Source organism: Notolepis coatsorum, assembly GCF_963971535.1.
Source record: "Notolepis coatsorum genome assembly, chromosome: 9".
Taxonomy (NCBI): domain Eukaryota; kingdom Metazoa; phylum Chordata; class Actinopteri; order Aulopiformes; family Paralepididae; genus Notolepis; species Notolepis coatsorum.
This window is the reverse complement of record NC_140173.1, coordinates 50,041,253-50,061,585: the sequence shown is the minus strand read 5'-3', so window position 1 is coordinate 50,061,585 and position 20,333 is coordinate 50,041,253. Positions and strand designations below refer to the sequence as shown.

At 42.4% G+C, this 20,333-nt stretch overlaps 1 protein-coding gene across 2 annotated transcripts; it reads right to left on the bottom strand.

The window, feature by feature from the left end:
• Positions 1-505: 505 nt before the first annotated feature.
• Positions 506-15,321, bottom strand: cxcl12a (chemokine (C-X-C motif) ligand 12a (stromal cell-derived factor 1); the record flags this gene model as incomplete). 2 transcript variants are annotated; one of them, XM_084321361.1, is made up of 4 exons in its annotated part: positions 15,162-15,321; positions 12,376-12,493; positions 8,551-8,634; positions 506-2,667 (listed from the first exon to the last, which is right to left on the bottom strand). In XM_084321361.1, exons 1-4 carry the CDS (start codon positions 15,226-15,228, stop codon positions 2,616-2,618), a joined length of 321 nt encoding a protein of 106 aa, XP_084177487.1. In that variant the 5' UTR covers positions 15,229-15,321. The 2 variants fall into 2 exon arrangements, with proteins under 2 accessions (XP_084177487.1, XP_084177488.1); XM_084321362.1 differs by lacking the exon at positions 506-2,667 and having other exon boundaries at positions 8,547-8,634.
• Between the last annotated feature and the right edge of the window lie 5,012 nt (positions 15,322-20,333).

The following is a 20,333-nucleotide window of genomic DNA, read 5'->3' as shown; positions in this document are numbered from 1 at the left end:
TGAATCCTCATGTTGTGTAAATGTCAGCTCCATGAAATGATAAGGTAGCAGTCCCTATGGAATAGAATAGTCTTTATTGTCATTATACTGCGTACAACGAGATTAAGAACTCAAAATTAAGGTGCTACACAATAAGACACTGTATTGTTATTTTTTCATCTACATCATTTCATGGAGCTGTAATTAACACAACACGGTGATTCAATGTCCCTGATGATCACTGGTGACCATATTCTAATTAGTTTACTCTCAAAAACTGTCAAACTAAATTCATGTGCAAAACAGTTTAGAGTTTTTGGATGTGTGTGGGATTATGTGAAAAAAGATACCAGCATTGATAGTGCCCCTTTAATTATTGTGTGTGTGTGTGCACACGTGTGTTTGTGCATGTGTACGTGCTTTTAAATGGCCCATTGTGATGAAGTTGATTATTTCCATGGTATATGAAACAGAAAGCTTGTAACATGTTGGAAAGATGTACATGAACGTAATGATTGACCTTAACTCTCAGGAAGAATACATTTTACTGATAATTGTATACAATTATACAGACACATTTTAATTGGATGAATGGCTCATTTGTGAGGAATACATCGTAACTCCTTCATATAAAATATGTGGATATAATATAATGTCTGGACATATAAAAAGAGTACAAAAATAAAATATTTGCATTACAATTAATTTGACATGAAACAAGGAGGCTCAAAAACAAATAGGTGACATCTACCATCATACTACTAATGCAGCTAGACATCTCATAAGAGAAAACAGAGCGAAAACAGAAGATTAGAGGGAAAGGAGACAATTTTAATAACCAGATGAAGCAAAAGAAAGTGCCCCCCCCCTCCCTTTTGCGTGTAAATTTGTTGTTGACAAATGAATGCATTAGATGTAAAGTGCATTGTTACAGTATCTTGTATGCATAGGTATAGAAGACCATATAACTACTACTACTGTTACTATAATGCAGCTGCTGCTGCTGTTATTACTACTATTTATCATATTCACACGGTGGCCATTTGGCTCTTGCGTCATGCGTCAGGATTCCCTTCCGCCCTGTTCCCACCTGAGAACATAAGAGCAATATGGCCGCCATGTGAATATGGTCAATTACTACTACTACTATTATTACTATTACTATTGCTACTGCCTCTATAATTAGCATAGTACTAAATCTACTGCTATGGTTACAGAATTGTTCTCCATACGATGAGTATTCAAACTTTAGAGACACATGTTATTATGTTAAATACCTTCTAAACATAGTTGTATCCTTTAACTAATAATGTTGCTAAATCACTGTCTGTTGACCAGACACTGTGACCAGGGTAGATTATTAACACCAATAACCTGCCAATAGCTGGTAAAATGTGGCTGTCGCTGGTAAATTTGTTCGGTAAATGTACTTTACCAGCAACACTGGCAGGTAGCAAACCATTTGGAGATTATTATAATTAAATTAAATAAAAAAAAAATACTGTTTGTTGGTAAAATACTAAAACTGTGGTTACTTTTGAATGCACCGTCCGCTGCGGCCGTCGTTCAAAAGAGCTCCGTTTCCTGTCACCCGAATACATTTTAACCGTTCCGGTAAGGAACGCGGCTTGAGCATCGGTCGCTCAATTAGCACCGTTGCACGATCCAGATGTTCTCTTGGGTAATTTGGACCGAAAATCACAGAGATGTCGCGTAATGTGAGGTCAGACCAGCATAGCCACGGAACAGTTCACAGAACAGTCCCGGAAATGCTCCCCACCAGTTTGGCATCAGAGATTTCCATGACAAAAGCACTCTAATTAACATTTTCACTAGGATCTTTGAGGGGTTGGCACCCGTTGAAATTCCAACACGGCATCCAATTAATTCGAAACCCTAAATAGAACTCGAGTGTGGCTCTGCCCGCTGCGCTTCCGAGGGAACAAGAATAGTCAACGCTTTTCACTTTGTCCAACCCGACACAAGGAGACATGCCATATAACCTAACATAACACAAGGTCTAATGGGTTAGTATGTCCATTATCTTTTGTGGCTGAGCTATTATCAAAGCAAATGGTCCAGATAATCACTGAAATGCTAACACCCCTCCCTAAACCCCCCCTGCACTACTCACAATAGAACCCTTCACACACTGAGCATTAGTTGAGCAATAGCAAGGAGGACGTGAGCTGATTACTGTGGTGAACACCCTCCCGACTGTTTTCCCGACCCCCCCCCCCCCCCCCCCCCCCCCCCCGAGCATACGCGCTTGATCCCGGGGTTCACCAAGTCCAAACTCATAAATGAGGGGACGAGAGGACGAGAAAATCTCCAAAAATAGCTCTTTACTGTGGGAGTCCAATAATAAAAACGTATATATACATTGTTGTTATAAAAACATACAGTCGCGCAGATACAATTGCACTTTGCGCTAACAACAGGACAGTGTCTATATGGGTGGTGAGAGGAGTGATGGCGGTGGGTGAGGTGCCAGTGGATCTTGGCGTCCGTGGTGGCGAGCGGTTGGTTGGTTGGTTGGTTGGTTGCTATGCCGATGGTCGCAGCATCGTGGCGGGCAGGATAAGTGCTGTACAACATGCCAAATGAGTCCACGTGTTACATCTCCGTAGTGACAATCATATCTGTCCGTCTGCAGGTCCTCTATTGGCCTGTCTGGATCTCTTCATCCTGGAAGACAGAAACGGGTCGCCGTGTGTTAGTCATCAGCCACGACACACATACTAGGGTGTAGTCGAGAAATACAACTCAACAAACATGAAAGAATTGTAAATAGAAATGTGTTATCCGTACATGTGTCACAACAACAAATGTACTACACAGCAACTTGAATAATGCAGTCCCATTGGGTGGGGGGGGGGCAAGCATGTAAGCTAAATATCTCTACATATTTTGCGATTAAATGACAACAGCAACCACACGGGGACCAGGGAGACTCCTCTTTAGCCTTTATTTGGCAGCTAGTTTAGCAGAACACTGGTCCTAATGAAGACCAGCGGGCCTAAACAGGCCTTGGTCCAAGTTTGTATTCATTATTTTATTTCTATTTTATAAATGTTTAGCATAGTTTGGAGAAGTCCACCTTCGTGAATTGAATGAGTAAACCACTCTTTCTTTCTTTCTTTCTTTCTTTCTTTCTTTCTTTCTTTCTTTCTTTCTTTCTTTCTTTCTTTCTTTCTTTCTTTCTTTCTTTCTTTCGTTCTTTCTTTCACTCACAGACTAAGATGTGCCGCTGTAACACATTATTTCTTTGGCTCACGACTAGAAGGACTAGACTACAAATGAACTGTGATGGCTGCTGGCTGCTTCATACACTGCTGACCCCCAAGCTCCCACAGCCAGAAGGAGCGCAGACAGACATCACCATGGAAACGTCTTGAGGGAGTGAAAAACAGCCATGTCCTATCCTGTACATTAGGCCAAACAACTTGGTCTCACCAGTAAACAGAATTTTGAAAATGAATGAGTATTTATTCAGCCGTCACTGGCTCCCAAGACTTGTATTGAAAGGAGCGAAGGGTTTGGCTCCCTCCAAGCGTCCCCTACAAAGACAGCTGTTCCACGGGGTAGACCGCCAAAGCACTCACTCAGGCCCTGTCCACACGAGAGTTTGGATTTAATATGACCGAAGTTTGAAAAAATAAAACTCCGTCCACACGGTGAACACAGGTGGACAACCGTGTATAACTGCGTACTCATGGGCAGAGCTGGAACCCAGCAACCGATACATTTAGTACAATGTAATACAATGCCAAAGCAGTAGGCGGCGATGTTGTTCAGACATGAAGGCCATTTCAACCAATCAGAAAAGACTGAACGCTCACTAAACTTCCTGTTGGGTCGCGAGCTGCCATTAATTAACTGAAGAAGAAGAAGTAACGTTACCGATATGAAATGGATGTAAACGTTATTTAACAGATTGCAGAATGGGTACAATACAATACGGCTCAATACAAACAATTGTTAAGGGGATGCAGTCTGGACTGGGTTCCTTATAAGTTATAACAATAACTTGACAACACATGAGTTTAGTTTAGCTGCAGCTACATGTTTACTCTGAGCGTCAACAGACATCAGTCGATCACAACACTCTTCAACACAGACGATACGTTTTGAACAAAAGTTTGTTACAATCATTTTCATATAACGCTACTTGGGACAGCTCTGCTGTAAACACTGGTGTAGTTGGCTCTGCTCTAATCTCTCTACCCCGCGGTCTGCCGTGAACATGGGGAATAATTGCGACAGCTCTGCTGTAAACACTGGGAATAACCTCGGTTGCTATGCCCACACGCAACTGCAAAACCGCACAACTCCACCCTGGCCACCGGTTTCAAAAGACCGCGGTTGCAGTGTAGCAAATCCCCGGTTGTGTGTGGCCGAACAGTGCAACTGCGCACATACAATCACGGTTACATTAAACCCAGCGTTCGTGTGGACGGGGCCTCAGAGTTGTTATCCAAGGCAAGGATTTTTTCTTCCCCCATTCTACTGTTCAATTTAGTCCACTAGGTCGGATGATCTGTCTTTCTTTGTACACGTTGGTTTTTAAATGCTTTGGCTGTTTCCATTGCTTAACTAAGTGTAACTAAGATTCTAAGTGTTATTGACCATATATATTGTAATGTTGTATAATATAACTGATAGGGCATACAGACCCTCATCTGCACCTTTGATTATACTGCCTACTTGCTCATATGCTTATGTTCAGAGTTAATTATATTTTTTAAATACACTGCTTATTTTTATCGGTACTATGATTTTATTGCCTATGTTTATGTCCTTCTACTATTACCCTGCCCATATCTGTACCTCCCTTCCCCCATGCTGCTATGACACCAGAATTTCCCCAAGGGGACCAATAAAGGAATCTTATCTTAACACAGTCAGATAAACACCCCCTATGGTTCCAAATACAGTATAGATCTGAATTTGGGGGGGGGTTCTGCATTTCGTTATGTCGGTGTGTACAGTGAATGGTGGTCAAAACGTTACGCTGACTCTATGTAACATCATCAACCCATCCATCTACACTCATTGCACACAAATCCACACACTCACTTTAAACAAACACTCACCTTAACACTCACTTTAGACACGTTAACACTACATTATATGTATCTATTTATTAAAGAGATTTGCACTACATTAATACTTCATTTGCATTTGCACCTTGCCTTAAAAAGGGTTTTCTACCTCATTGTCTGAATTTGTACCTCATTGTCTGCATTTTTACTTCATTGTACTTAGATTGAAATTTGAACTGCAACCTCTGTATGAAAAGTGCTATACAAAAAACAAATAAAGTTATTATTATTGTACTTAGGTTGTACTTTAATTTGTATATTGTATTGTATATTGTATAGTGTTATTCCTCTTTTACTTAATTGTTTACTGTGAAGCACATTCTCAGGGGCTTATACAGAACCAAGCATTTCACTGTAATGTACATTATACGTGACAAATAAAAACAAACTTGAACTTGAACTTTAACCAAGAGAGCAAATGGCCAAAATTATCGTAAAACAGATCCTACCACAGAGGGCAAAATTATCGTACAAATACGATCATTATCGGTGGTGATTAAGGTAGAGTCTTCCCCCAACACTGAAACCAGGGGGGGGGGGCATTAGAATAATAGGCTTGTTACATTATAAAGAGCCGCCGTCTGCTCTGAATAAACCGTTACTACTGCAACTCTCAGGTGCTTTGTTGTGCAGAGAACCGGTTCACACCTTCGACTCTCCGGAGACAAAGAGACGCTCATCTCACCTGGGAGCCACAGGCATGTCTGCGTGCTGGGTGCTGTGTGTGTACATGTCTGCGTCTGGTAATTGGCACCAGTCAAACAGCATGATGCCCACTTACTTACTGTATGAGAATGCCTTCTTGGATGAGGGTTGGGGCGGGGGGGGGGGGGTCTTGATGTGTACCCAGGAAACTTCTCAGGTCAGAGGAAGCAGTCAGTGTTACCAGATGTGTCATAATTATCGTATTTGTGCAATAATTTTGCCCTCTGTACACCTATTATGTTCTATTGGTTATGACTTGCAAATGACAGTCGTCGTGTAATTGTGTCTTGGGGGACCGACGAGTATTCTCCTGAATTTCCCCAAGGGGATCAATAAAGGAAGATCTTATCTTAGTAAGTCTTGAGCACCTTCAGGAACTGTTTCAAAACTACTATTAAGGAAATGTCCCGTTTCTATACCAGGAAGGGAGCACTTCCACTTTTGTTTGACACGGACTGTGGTCGATGATACACCTCTCCTCCCTCCTTCATGCATCAGCAAGCTCCAGAAACGAGGCCATTAATTAACAGTTGTCACACTCTCTGAATAGGCCGCTGATAGGTGAGGTAAAGTGCTTAAAGGTAAAGCAGGAAGAAGGAAGTTTGGTTTTGTTCCAGAAGCCATTCGACTGGTGAATGGCCACAGTACAAGGAATGGTCAGTTCACTAGTATGCACCCTTTGACCCCTTGATTTTAAAATCTTTGACGAAAGTGCACTTTTTTTGTACTGACCGAATTTATTTATTAGACTAGACAGATCAACAATATATGGATCCTGTTTTAACAGTGTCATGTCTCTTGTGCTTTAATAGTGTCATGTATGTCTCTTGTCCCCTGTTTTGTCTTGGATGTGTGTGCAGCTGTTTGCCGTATTCATGCCTTAAATTGCCCCTTGCGGGACTAATAACGTTTTTTTTATTGAATTGAATTAAAAGTAATCTTCAAACATAGCTCACATGTTACTGTACAGTTCGGCTGAATACCAGAGAGGCAACATTCTACCGATGATGTCATCGACTCCGGGAACTGCTCCATAGACGCTGAATATTGGAACGACACTATGACAGTACTATTTGCCCAAGGGGATTAATAAAGGAACACTTGACATGCTTTGACTTGTGTATAGGTACATTTTCTGATATAATTTTCTGTAAACCCACCATTTAAATCAAACGAATTTGCATGTAATAGCGCATAGCAAAGATTCTACGAGCCCACAAATTTAAAGATGATCTGATCTGATGTCAAGTTTCAAGTTTGTTTATTATTTTGTCACAATAAAAATGTACTTTACGGTGAAATATGTCGTCGGTGGATGTACTGAGGATTGTGGTGATGTTGGTGTCGTCTATAACCGCTAACATATTCTAGTACGGTCTCATTGTTGTTAGATTATTTATTATTTTCAACTGCCTTGTTTCTATTGTCCCGTCTGTTGTCTGTCATACATGAGTGGCGGCACTCAGTCTCCCATTGCGGGGTTAATAATAAAGTATTTTGTATCGTATCGTACGTTCACTCACTGATTCAGTCAACGGACCAACTCCATGAAGTGTTCACTTGACGACATCATGAATTCTAGTCATAATGCTCTTATTTCCAGTTTATGGAGGCGGTTTTCTATGTTAATAGTAATACCATAGATTTAGACTGAAATGTGCAATATCATGGGAATGTAAATTTGGGTATTTGCATTCTCGTTCTTTTACTCTAAATGAGTCATTCTTAAACTATGAGCTGTGACCCAAAATGGGCTGCAAGCCAAATATGCTGGGAAAGTAATGGCTTTGCTGCTGGGAAAAAGATGCTCTCTGCCGTTGTCTGGATCCACTCATATATGGTTAGCACTGAAGCTATGGTCTTTCCAGTGGAGCCACAAATTAGCATACTCCTTACCAAAGAATGGCAATGTTAATCACAAAAGTTTTTTTGACGGCTGGCCAACGTACAGTTACTTTTGAAACCATAACGGAGCAGTTTGTGAAAAAGAAATGTACAGGAAGTGTAAGTCCTGTGGCTCAGACAACCATTACAAGTAAAGCAGATGCATCTTTATTCACCTTTCAATACAGTAAAGCAACAACGTGCCTCAAAAAGTCCAAAATCTAAATAGAAACTAGATTTGATTCGACTTAGTGTAGGAATCACCAAGCAGCCCTGTTCATCTGACCTTAGAGCCCTTGTCTGGTTATGCTCCCGGAGGACCACAACCCATTAGTATAACGCAATCAGACGTGGCTCTTTAAAGGGGACCTATTGTGAAAATGGCCTTTTCCTGTGTTTTGCATTGTTTTTACAGAATGAGGGGTTATCCCAAAACTAAATAAACATGTGCATTGTGCCTTTTCTGCGGTTCAGAAACCCTCCATCTTAAAACGAGCCCTTTAGAATTGCAGTGCGTAAATCGTATCTTTTCTACCTAAAGTTTAACCAATTGTATGTTTCTGACAACTATTTTAACGACAAGATTACTATGCTATTGCTGGATCTTGAGTCATATTTGATCTGGGACGTCTAGTCTGAAAGTTAGATCTGGTGCAGGCACCACTGCTAGACGTACGATAATTATCGTATCTGTACGATAAAAGCAGCTTGCTCGTTACAGGCACAGAAACAGCCATTTGAGACCAGGACTGAAACAGAGAGGTGTAGCGGCTGCGTGTTTCTTTTCAGAAAGAAACTCAAAAGACATGTTTAGGGGGACCTCAAACACCTAACTTGAGGTCTTGAAAAGGACTAAATGATGTTCCCTTTAACTTACTTGTTGATGGCGTTCTTCAGGTACTGCTGCAGCCACTTGGTCTCCGGGTTAACGCACACCTCCCTGCTGTTCTTCAGCTTGGCACTGATGGAGAGAACACAGAAAGAACATTATTGAATAAATATGTATCGGCATAAGCAGGCATGTTGCTCAATAGGTGAACAGAGTTTCTCAATAGGTGCATCACCTGCAGGTTGCGGGACGTTCTAACGAGAACGCCTTGGGGGGGAATACTGCAGTATCTGATATTATGTTCCATCATAACTTCATTGTTGAGATCAAATTTGAGTCCCCCAAACAGTGACTATTGACACGTTGGTTTCACCCCAATATCTACCATAGCAACCAGAAGACTTGCACACCTGTTCTGACTTTGTATAATATATATGCTACATATGCTCTCTCACGTGTATTCTATTAATCTTAGTGGCCACCCGCTGTATACATATTACACATGTACATGTTTCTGTAATATGTGTTTATATCTGTACAATAGCTGCACATCGGCACTGTTGTATGTAAATCCAAATATTATTCACACTCGCCCACGTACATAACTCCTGTTGATATGCTGGTATCTATAAATAGGAACCCTGTGCCTAAACGTGTTTCTATTCCTCTCATCTCTTTTATTAGCCTATATTGTTTCCCCCTCGTGTTCTTATCTACTCCTACATTCTCATCCAAACCATTTGACCTAACGCAAAACCCTGCCCTCTTTTCTTGATCCTCCAATCACAACTTCCCTCGGTCAAACTTTGTTTGGAGGATCAAGGAAAGAGGGCGGGGTTTTGAGATAGGCCAATTATGCAATTTCCCCTGAGGATAATAATGTTCTCTCTTATCTTATCTTACTGTAGCCTTATCAGTTTGACACAGAAATGTCTTTTGAGATGTGCTTCTACTTAGATAAAGACCACATGGGTGTGTGTGTGTGTGTGTGTGTGTGTGTGCGTGTGTGTGGGCGTGTGTGTGTGCCTTGACTACATCATGCAAACCTTGATCCCCTGTGTTAAGCGCTTACCAGACATGATACAGTCACAGATAATGTGCTGCTTACAGGCGGATCAATTAGCTGAATCTGCTATTTCAGCAAGTCAATTCAAGTCAAGTTTATTTGTATAAGCCCAGTATCCCGATACATGTCTCGGCGCGCCTCACACAAGCCCACATCCCAGTGGAACAACAACACTGCATGACCCTCAATGAAGATGAGGAAAACCTCCCACAATACCTTAATAGGACCCCCCCCCCCCCCCCCACACACACACACACATACAAAAAAAGGATGGCCAGGTACTGATGTTATCTAACTATTTTGATTGACAGTAAGATATCGTTGCCGTCGAATGAAAGTTTAAACCTGGTATCTCCAAAAAGTCTGCTTTTCAGGAATTAAGAAAAACGCTCTTATTTTTTCCAGTTTGATCCTTGTGCACTTAAATGGGTTTCACGCAGGCCACTAGGGTGAGCTTTCCCAACCCTTGTGCCCGGGACCCCTGATGTGAAAACGCTGTTGTTTCCCTGTTCGCTGTTGATGTGACAACGTTTCATTTGCGAATTATTTCGTTTGCATGTCCAAGTTAAAGGGCAATGCCGTTTTGGCAGGAAAACACGTTTTCCTAGCGGCAACGCTCAAAGGGTGTTTTCGTTTTGAAAAACAGTGCCATGTAATTTGCGCGATCCAGATACGGAGCCGTTCATGCCCAACGCCCATGCGCAGTAGACACCGACGCCAAATTCTCCCCTGGCTGGACCTCAACTCCGTCCATTAGTCCAAAACATCAGAACTATTTCTGGGAGTCACTTACAATATCGCGCTATAATTAATATAATTTGCTGTCTCCCGACACCAACCGGCCATATGGGGAGGCTATACAGGATATCAGCTGCGTCACCCTCAGATTGCTTATTCATGTGCTTTATAACGGAGCAGATGGATAACCATTTGACTCCATCCTCCCAGACACCATCAGAGATTGATTTTGTACTTGCTTTTAATTTCACCACAATTAATTAGATCATTCCAAACTACAACAGTCTGCATCCCCTTAACAATTGTTTGTATTGAGCCGTATTGTACCCATTCTGCAATCTGTCAAATAACATTTTCATCCATTTATTCTACTAGCGTTAACGTTACTATGTTAATGTACGATAGCCTCAATGCTAACTATATAAATGGGATATGCCAATCACATTAGCATGTAGCTAACAACATCAGAGATCTTGGTGGTAAATTGTGTTGATGTTGGTTTTGTTTCATCAACAAAGGAGGCAGAACACACAGTGTATCCTTTTTTGTTTATTGCACTTTGTTTCTTGCTGAAAAATAAATGCTATGTTGCTAAATGGTTCACGCGAGGTATTTAAAGATGGTGGGTTTCTGTTTTGACTGAGCAGGACGTGGAGTGACGCGTTCAACCTTTCTGATTGGTTGAAAATGGCCTTCATGTTTGAGCTACATCGCCACCTACTGCTTTGGCATTGTACTACATGTATATACATCACTCTGTGCTCACGAGACAAACAACGTCTAACTTGCCTGCCAATACACAGCGTTCTGAAAAGCGAAATTAAACTATATCGTTTTGGCTATAATGTAACCGCAGCCTTAATCAAACTAAAATAACTGTTATAATATCTCGTCATTATTTTGACGACGAGAAACAACCACGCAGAGCTTTTATTTCCTGCACAGGAGCCACTGGGGATCTTCAGCGTCATTAAAACCAAGAAATGAGCCAAACGTTGACTACTTTCAAGGTCCAGAATAACCCGGTGTCTATTTACAGAATGGGTAAAAAAGACTATAGATCATATCCACTCAGCATGTGGCGGATCATGCCGTCTTCACGATACGTTCCGCATTCTCGATGTGTAGTCATTTGTGGCTAGTGTGTGTGTGCACGCAATTATTGCAAATTCACGCAATGGGAATGGTGTGCGCTCACGCGTGGGATTCTGTGAGAGCCGTTAATCCCCTGTGACCTTAGCTCTTGAACTGATCAACAGCATATCCTGTGTGTCTTCACGACTCCCTATTATATATTAAGTGCGGCGAATTCTGATGGTTCTTTGTGTGCCAGGGCGTGTGAGTTTATAAGAGCAGTTTATCCTGGTTAAGTCCATCCCCCATTCAGTCCTACCCTGAACTTTTGGCTGCGTCACATCAAAGGGTATAGTCTTCATAAGCCTGTTGTGTTTCTCATTTCCATCACGAGATCCATCCCATGCAAACCCATAACACTGAGCGGGACCCGACCAGAGGGGGCGGAGCATGAGCCAGATCTACCAGAGGGGGCGGAGCATGAGCCAGATCTACCAGAGGGGGCGGAGCATGAGCTAGATCGACCAGAGGGGGGCGGAGCATGAGCCAGATCTACCAGAGGGGGCGGAGCATGAGCCAGATCTACCGGGAGACGCTGCGTGAGAAACAAAGTCAAGAATAACAATTATTGTTTACTTGCTGAAAGCAAAACCGCGTCCAATTTCTGTCCCACCTTTTCACGCTCACACTGGCTCACACACACACACAGGGACACACACTTCCGGTGGATGTGTCAGTGTGCCTTGTCTTTTAAGACCTAGGAACAATAACTCTCTCTTGGTGTGTGTGTGTGTGAGTTTGTGTGTGTGTGAGTACATGCACAGGTCCATTGACCAGCCTGTCACCTCTGAGAGATTGATGGTGAGAAATGTCCAGCAAGGAGGAAACCTGTCTCCTATACGGCTAGAGAGAGAGAAAGAGAGAGAGAGGGGAGGGGGTGGTGGCAGGCCTGGGACAGCCCCTGCAGCCAGCGCGTGGGAATGAATGGTACTCACATCACTTGGAAGGGACAGTTGGGCGTGTGCACGAACTTGAGCTCACGGATGCTGCCTCTGGGGACCGTGTTGACTGTTGCGCGGCAGTAGCATCTCTCCACCAGGCTGATGGGTTTGGCTGAGCGGGAGAGAGAAGGAGAAGATCTTTACTACACAACCCCTCCAGGCGTGTCAATAAACTGATACCAGGCCTGTAGCAACTCTTTTTTTTTTTATCTACTTTTTTCTCCCATTTTCTATTTTTTCTCCCATCCCAATTTCGTATCGTCCAATTCTACCCTCCCCTATCTCGAACGCTGTTAGGCCGTGCCTCCCACAGGTCGGCTGTAATGTGGACGAAGCCTTACATCACATGTCCCCTCCGGTACACGAGGAGGCAGCCGTCGCATCTTTTCACCTGCACAGCGCGATCTCTCAGCGGCGGGGGTCTGCGTGGGAGGGACACGCCGCCCCCGTCGCTTCCTGATTCTGCTGCGCAGGCGCACCAACCGACCTGTAGGAGTCGCTGTCCACAACGTCCGATCCCCACCCATCAGCTTTCCCACCCCCTAACACTGCCAATTGTGTTAGTATGAACGACCAGCCAAGCTGGTAGCAATGCGGAGAGCTGGGCTCGAACCCAGCGTCTCCTGCATTGGTGGCGAGCGCCTTGCCCACTACACCACCTAGCTGCCCTGGTCTGTAGCAACTCTTGACGACTATGGTTCTATTTTTGTTTTATGTATTATGCACACATGTTGTACATCTCTCTTGTAATCTCACACACATTCCAAAAACAGTTTTGCTGCACTAATTTAGTTTGACAGTTATTGAGATTTGAGAGTAAATTAGTTTGAATGTGGCCACTGGTGATGTCATCAGGGACATTGAATTACAGCTCCTTGGAATTATCGTAGATGAAACAATAGCAATACCATGTCTTATAGAGACTGCAACCTTATCATTTCACTGAGCTGCAATTAACACAACACAAGGATTAAAATGTCACAGACGATGTCATCACTGGTGGCCATATTCAAACTAATTTACTCTCAATAACAAACAAACGGAATGTGTGCAAAACGGGTTATAGTTTTTGGATGTGTGTGAGATTATGTGCAAAATACATCGGCATTGTTTGTTTTTATGTGAAGTTACCCTCTAAATAATGGGGAAATTGTTAGATTCAATACCTATTAGTCCAGCAATGCCAGTTTTGGAGATAGTATAGTCGACATACCCATCCAAATGCCAGAGAGAATTATAAAACACAAACTTGCTAAGTAAACACAGCAAGAATGCACTATAAAAACAATCAGCAACACATGACCAGGGAAAGACAGAAGCCATCTGATAAGAGTGTGAACTGACTATCTTCTCTATAGCTTCCTGCAAAGCTGATACCAACGAGCCATTCTATATCAGTAGTAGTGCTGACTCAAAGCATCAGATTTCACAGTCACACTCACACACAACTGTCTTTTGCAGTTAACACCGTGTTGCTACTAATGCCTGCATTGCCTTGCCGTATTTGCTTTCAGGTCTTTGAAATGTTGTTTGATGCTGTTTGTGGATCCGTTATAATGAAATTATTGTGGGCCTATACGAGACATATGACCTATCAACGTTCCCATTTTAATAATATTAGATAGTGTCATGTCGTCTGTTTATTGAGTGCTGCACTCTCTCCTTTGCCTCTGTGTCATGGATTAGTAGTATAATCCGCGTAGTATTAGCTGTTGTTTAACTATCCACACAAATGACAAGAAAACATATTTACATTTAGTCATAGGAATGAAGTGGGTCTCGTTCCCTCTAACTCAGACAGAAACTAATTGCATGACACTCCTACACAGTGAAGGTTAATAATACGCCAACGGCAACTGTAAACCGGTAAACTGCCTGTTAAAATCATTAATTACTTCAAGCGTTGTTTGTATCACTCAAAATAACCAATGGCACAAAACAATGACCATTCAAATGCAGAGGATCGTTGTTTTATCAGAGAATATTTGGATGGAACATGCGCACCGGATCACTTAAGTGGCCATCGATAGGGCTTTTAGTGGTTATAGAAAGAGCAGATGGTGAGAAATACCTCGTGGATTAAACCTATCACTATGCTAATAAGGTTTACACCTGATCTGTCGATATGATAATTCGCGCGCCACCAGAGGATCGCGGGGGTCGGTGACTGCGTGTCACTCACTGAAAGCTGTGGGTTTGTCCTCCCAGCGCCTAATTTGTGCGTAATTAAGTGAAAACAAAGAGCGCAAGAAATACAGACATTAATCAGCAACGCGACAGGGCTTTGGTGAGAGCCAGAAACACGCGCCCGCACGCGCAACTGCCCCGCTGGTTTGTCTTTTACGCACGGCAATGAATGAGTGCAGCACAGCCTCTTAAATAATGCAATGAAACTCATTTAAAAAGTTATAAATAAAATTGAAATGTTAATGTGAAGAATATGGGGAGAAAATGTATTCGGTATAGCATTTGCAAGAGCCGAAGCCTAGATGTTCTGTTGAGAAAATAAGAAATACAGCTACAAATCCCAGCTACAGTAGAAAGTAAACCTTGAATGCTTTTCCAAAAAATGGGAAAATGCATCGGACCTGGCCTGATATTCAAGGTATCTAATTCTAAATATTGCATTTTATGTTAAACAGCAGTCAAATAAATACCGCATGACATCTGAGTGTTTCTGGTTTGAATCTTTCCACCAATGCTTGCCAAAAACATCCCACAACAACAACAACACAAAATGCAAGCAGCCATAACATAATAAAAGTTCCATAAATCCATACCTTGTGATGGAGGCGCGTATGTTGCCACGGCGAGCACAGCCACGACTGCCATCAGTTTCAATTCCATTCTGCGTTATTTGCCACCGTGTCGAGTTCCGTTCACCGTAAAGTCCAGAGCAAAGTGTGACTGATAGGGAGTGTGGTGGAGTGTTACAATAACGCACAGCACACACCAGAGACTGCAAAGGCGACTCCCCCTGCAGGGAAAGTAGGAGTGACTGTAGCGTGATTAATGATCACCAGCCCCCCCTGCCTCGGAATATAGCCTCCTTTATCCAAGACTCTTCACAATTTTATTTATCCAGGAAGGTCCCACTCCCATTGAGATACTCTTCTTCCAGGGATTCCTGGCCTATAAACGGCAGCATTGCCTCAGCAGTTTCACATCATTTCACATAATAGAACACAATTCATACAAGGGAAAAAGGTTAAAAAAAGAGAGGCACAGCCAAACCAGAGATAGCCATAACACAGTCCACCTCGAGCGTCAAAGTTATGTAAAACACCAATACGATTCCTTCAGGGCAGTTTGTAAAAGTATTTTAAAGCTATGGGAAGGCAATGGTATTTTGCAGCTCATTCCAACCCAAAGGTCCATACAATCGAGAACGCAGTTTTACCAAGCTCCGTGCGTGCACACCCCGGGGACAGTTAGACGAATCAGATTAGTAGATCTAGTGCTTGCTGGTATAATAAGATAAAAGGCTGTATAGTTTACCTAACAATGTCTTGACAGTAAATAGGAACATATGTAGTGTATTGTGTGTCTGTGTGGTGACTGGTGAGTCAGTCTGGCCTTGTTACAAAACCTAATGCAGCGTGATAAGAGTCCAGTTCTTGTATAGGGTTGTAGTTAAATCACATCACCACAATCTACGGATATAACCGAGGTTTGCACGATTCCCCCCTGGCTTCAAATGGAAAGCAAAATAACAAACAAACAAAAACTCTTTAGGCCTATAGGCTATAGCTTTTCAAAAGATTATCAATAAATAATACACATTAAAACCCCACTTTTTTCTGTGTGGAACGGAATAGCATGTGGAATGGAATAGCATTGTGATTTTGGTCTTATTGGTAAATCAAATCAGATGTTGCAGAGTAGTTTTAACCCTTTCACTGCCACACACTACTAGAGGGTTAACCCCTCTCTCACTGCCACACGACAAAGGGTTAACTCTTTCACAACCACACTACGGAAGGTTAACCCTTTCACTGCCACACTACAGACTGTTAACCGTCTGTAGTGTGGGGTAGTGAAAGGTTAACATTCTCTAGTGTATAGTGAAAGGGTTTAACAAGGAGGACATGGAGGAGGTCAGGTATGGATATTATGGTCACTTGGGGTTTCTGCTCTAGATTTGAAAGGCAATGTTGTCTCTTTTACACACGTTTGTCCTTCGTCATGGAGTCTCTCCTTGGAGGCGCCCCCCTCAAATTAATTTAAAGCCAACACTGATATATAAGAGTAGAAACACATGATCCTGAAGAGTTCTATTACATCACTGGGTCCACATCACTACGACAACCTACACTCCCCTACTGTGTTTAGGAGAGATTTAAGTTCTCCTTTCTCGGTTTAAGTTGAATCCCCAAACAATTGTCTTTATCACTGGCTGGAACTTTCCACTGTTGTGGTTGGAGAGAGAGAGAGAGAGAGAGAGAGAGAGAGAGAGAGAGAGAGAGAGGGGGGGGGGTGAGTGTATGTGTTTGGGAGAGGGGGAGGCGGGGTATTATTAGTGTGTTTAACGGGATGCAGATGTGAAGTCTGTTTCCAGACATTTGGCTTTCACCCTGCAGAGCAAACACACACTCACACACCCACTCTCTCTACTCTCTCGCTCTCTCCATCTCTCCATCTCTCTCTCTACTCTCTCTCCATCTCTCCATCTCTCCCCCCCCCTCCCCCCTCTCTCTCTCTCTCTTTCTCTCTCTCTCTCTCTCTCTCTCTCTCTCTCTCTCTCTCTCTCTCTCTCTCTCTCTCTCTGTACCAGGAGTTGAAGAGAGATGTGGAGGTAGCTGCTGAGCACAATCTTTCTTCCATGATGTATACCTGCATTGATGAAGATATCTAGGGCCTGAAATTAGGTGATTTGACACAAAAATGCACATAAATGCAGCGCTAATGTTGCTATACTGAACTTCCTGCCCTTCCTGCGAACAGACCATAAAAAGGCATTTTTGGTGACACTTAACCTAAAGATTGCCACGCCTCATAAGCACTTAATCATCTTCTTCTTCTTCTTCTTCTTCTTCTTCTTCTTCTTCTTTTCTTCTTCTTCTTCTTCTTCTTCTTCTTCTTCTTCTTCTTCTTCTTCTTCTTCTTCTTCTTCTTCTTCTTCTTCTTCTTCTTCTTCTTCTTCTTCTTCTTCTTCTTCGTTAGGGGTCGCCACAGTGGATCAATCAATTCAAGCTCCGCATATTTGATTTGGCATATAGGCTTTCACACCGGATGCCCCTCCCGGTGCAACCCGGTGATTTCGGGGGGGGGGGGGGGGGGGTGCATGTCTTTGGTGTGGGAGGGAACCGGAGTACCTGGAGGCCAGGGAGCACGGGGAGGAACATGCAAACTCCACACAGAAAGACCCCCTGCAGGGGTTCAAACCAAGGACCTTCTTGCTGCGAGGCAACGGTGCTAACCCCTGTGTCCCCTACACGTGTGTATGTATGCACTCTCACAATATAACCTGATTAGATAATAATACAATTGCATGCCTTGTAATGCATTATGATGAATTTGAATACTTTATGACAGGATTTCACGACCTTGCGGTGTATATAAATGGGGCTCCTAGAAAAAAACATAATCTAGTGACTGTAATATTTTCTCATATTTGTATATTCAGAGTTAACTATATTGTTTACACTGTTTATTCCCCCCCCTCATATACTTATATACAGATCAAATTGTATTGCCTATATTTATGTCTTTCTTTCTACTATTACCCTGCCCATACCTGTACCTCCCCTCCCCCCTCCTCCATGCTGCTGTGACGCCTGCATTTCCCCAAGAGGATCAATAAAGGAATATCTTATCTTTATCTTATCTTAAAACAAAGATATTATCTTAAAACAAAGAGGCCACTTGTTTTTGGCCTGTTGTCCAGTAAACATAATAATGTGACACACAGCTACCAGACGTCTCAAATGTTGGAATGAGCTGCAAAATACAATGAGAAGAAGCCCCTCCTTTGAATACCTTTAGCTGTCTTTTACAATCCGCCCTAAAGGAAACATGCTGCTGTTTTACATAACCTTGACTTGAGGTTGAGTGTGTTATGGATATTGCTGGTATGGCCTCAATGTCTCTCTTCTTTTTGTTTTTATGTGAAGCTGCTTATGCTGCTATCTTGCCCAGGACTCCCTGGAATAAAACATCTTGTATCTCAACAGGACCTTCCTGGATAAATAAAGAATAAATACAATTGGAATGATAGTGAGTTTTCAGCCTCAATTCGGGGTAACCTGCTAAAAACGGATCCCCTGCATTATGAATGGAACTGCATTACACCTGGTCTAGCCTGGCCGCGTCACGTGATCAGCACGTCATGTCAGCATCGCCATGGAGACCTCTGTTTGTGTCCATAGAAAGGCGAATCCCCCCCCCCCCCTTCTGCTGGACCACCATGAGACCCTATTTTGGAAACAATACTTACGGTAGTCAACAGTGAGAGGCAAACCTTTTTTGAATTGTGCCATGAATTACACATAATGATGTTTGTCAATTTAAAAGTATAATTGTCAGCTAGTTAACATTCTATCTATTCATGATGTTAGCTAACATTAGCTAACTCGTTTGTCAATCTTTTTTTTCACTTGCAAAATTATCTTTCAAATTGAAAAACATCATAATGTGTAATTCATGGCACAGGTCAAACAAAATACAATTAGGAGAAGGTCTTTTTCTCTCTATACTGGCTCTGTTTAAAACATGGAATTGAACTGCAAAGCAATATACTAATAATAATAATAATAATAATAATAATAATAATAATAATAATAATAATAATAATAATAATAATAATAATAATAATAATAATAATAATAATAATAATAATAATAATAATAATAATAATAATAATAATAATAATAATAATAATAATAATAATAATAATAATAATAATAATAATAATAATAATAATAATAATAATAATAATAATTCATTTATTTTGTATAGCGCTTTTCAAAGACCCAAAGTCGCTGACAATAGGCAAAAAAGAAACAAAGAAAACAAAGAAACAGAACCATAGGGAAACGGAGGACAATAAGAATACACAGGAAAACATAAAACCACGAGTAACGGATAACAAATGCGGGAGTGAGTAGGGGAGACAGTCGGGAGGAGAGTAAATAAGGGAAAACCAAGGGGGTTGGGGGGGGGGGGCAGGAGAGGAGAGAACGTGGGGCAGGGGGAAATGGTGGCGAGTTGGAGGAGGGTGGTTATGGGTAAGGAAGGTTGAATGCTTGGGAGAACAGGTAGGTTTTGAGTCTGGATTTGAAGGTGGAGAGTGAGGGAGAGTCTCTGATGGTCTGAGGGAGGGAGTTCCAGAGTCGGGGTGCAGCTCGTGAGAATGCCCGGTCACCGAAACTTTTTGTTTGGATGACGGGACAGTGAGGGAAAGAGTGGAAGAGGACCTGCGGGAATGGGTGGGGTGGTAGTCAGGTAGGGGGGGGGGGGGCAGGCTATGGAGGGCTTTGAAGGTGAGGAGTAGTGTTTTGAAGTTAATGCGTTCCTTGATCGGGAGCCAGTGGAGGGAGTGGAGGACAGGAGTGATGTGTTTGCGGGACCGGGTGTTAGTGAGGAGGCGGGCGGGTGAGTTTTGGACCATCTGCAGTTTATGGAGGGAGCGGGAGGTGATGCCAGTGAGGAGGGAGTTACAGTAGTCCAGGCGGGAGGAGATGAAGGCGTGTATGAGGGATTCAGCAGCAGGGGGGAGAGGCAGTGACGGTACTGGTAATTATGGGGCTATAGACTGTTAAAACCAACCCTATAGCCAGCTTTCTGTGCACTATGCCTTTTTTGAAACACACACAAACCTATGCCTGATGATAAAGTGATTTAATACTGTATTATGAAAAGCCTAAACACTATATTGGATGGACTATACTGAATGGAGAAAAAAAATATTTGAAAGCCTATGTAATGGGAATAAAGAACATTTACACACACAT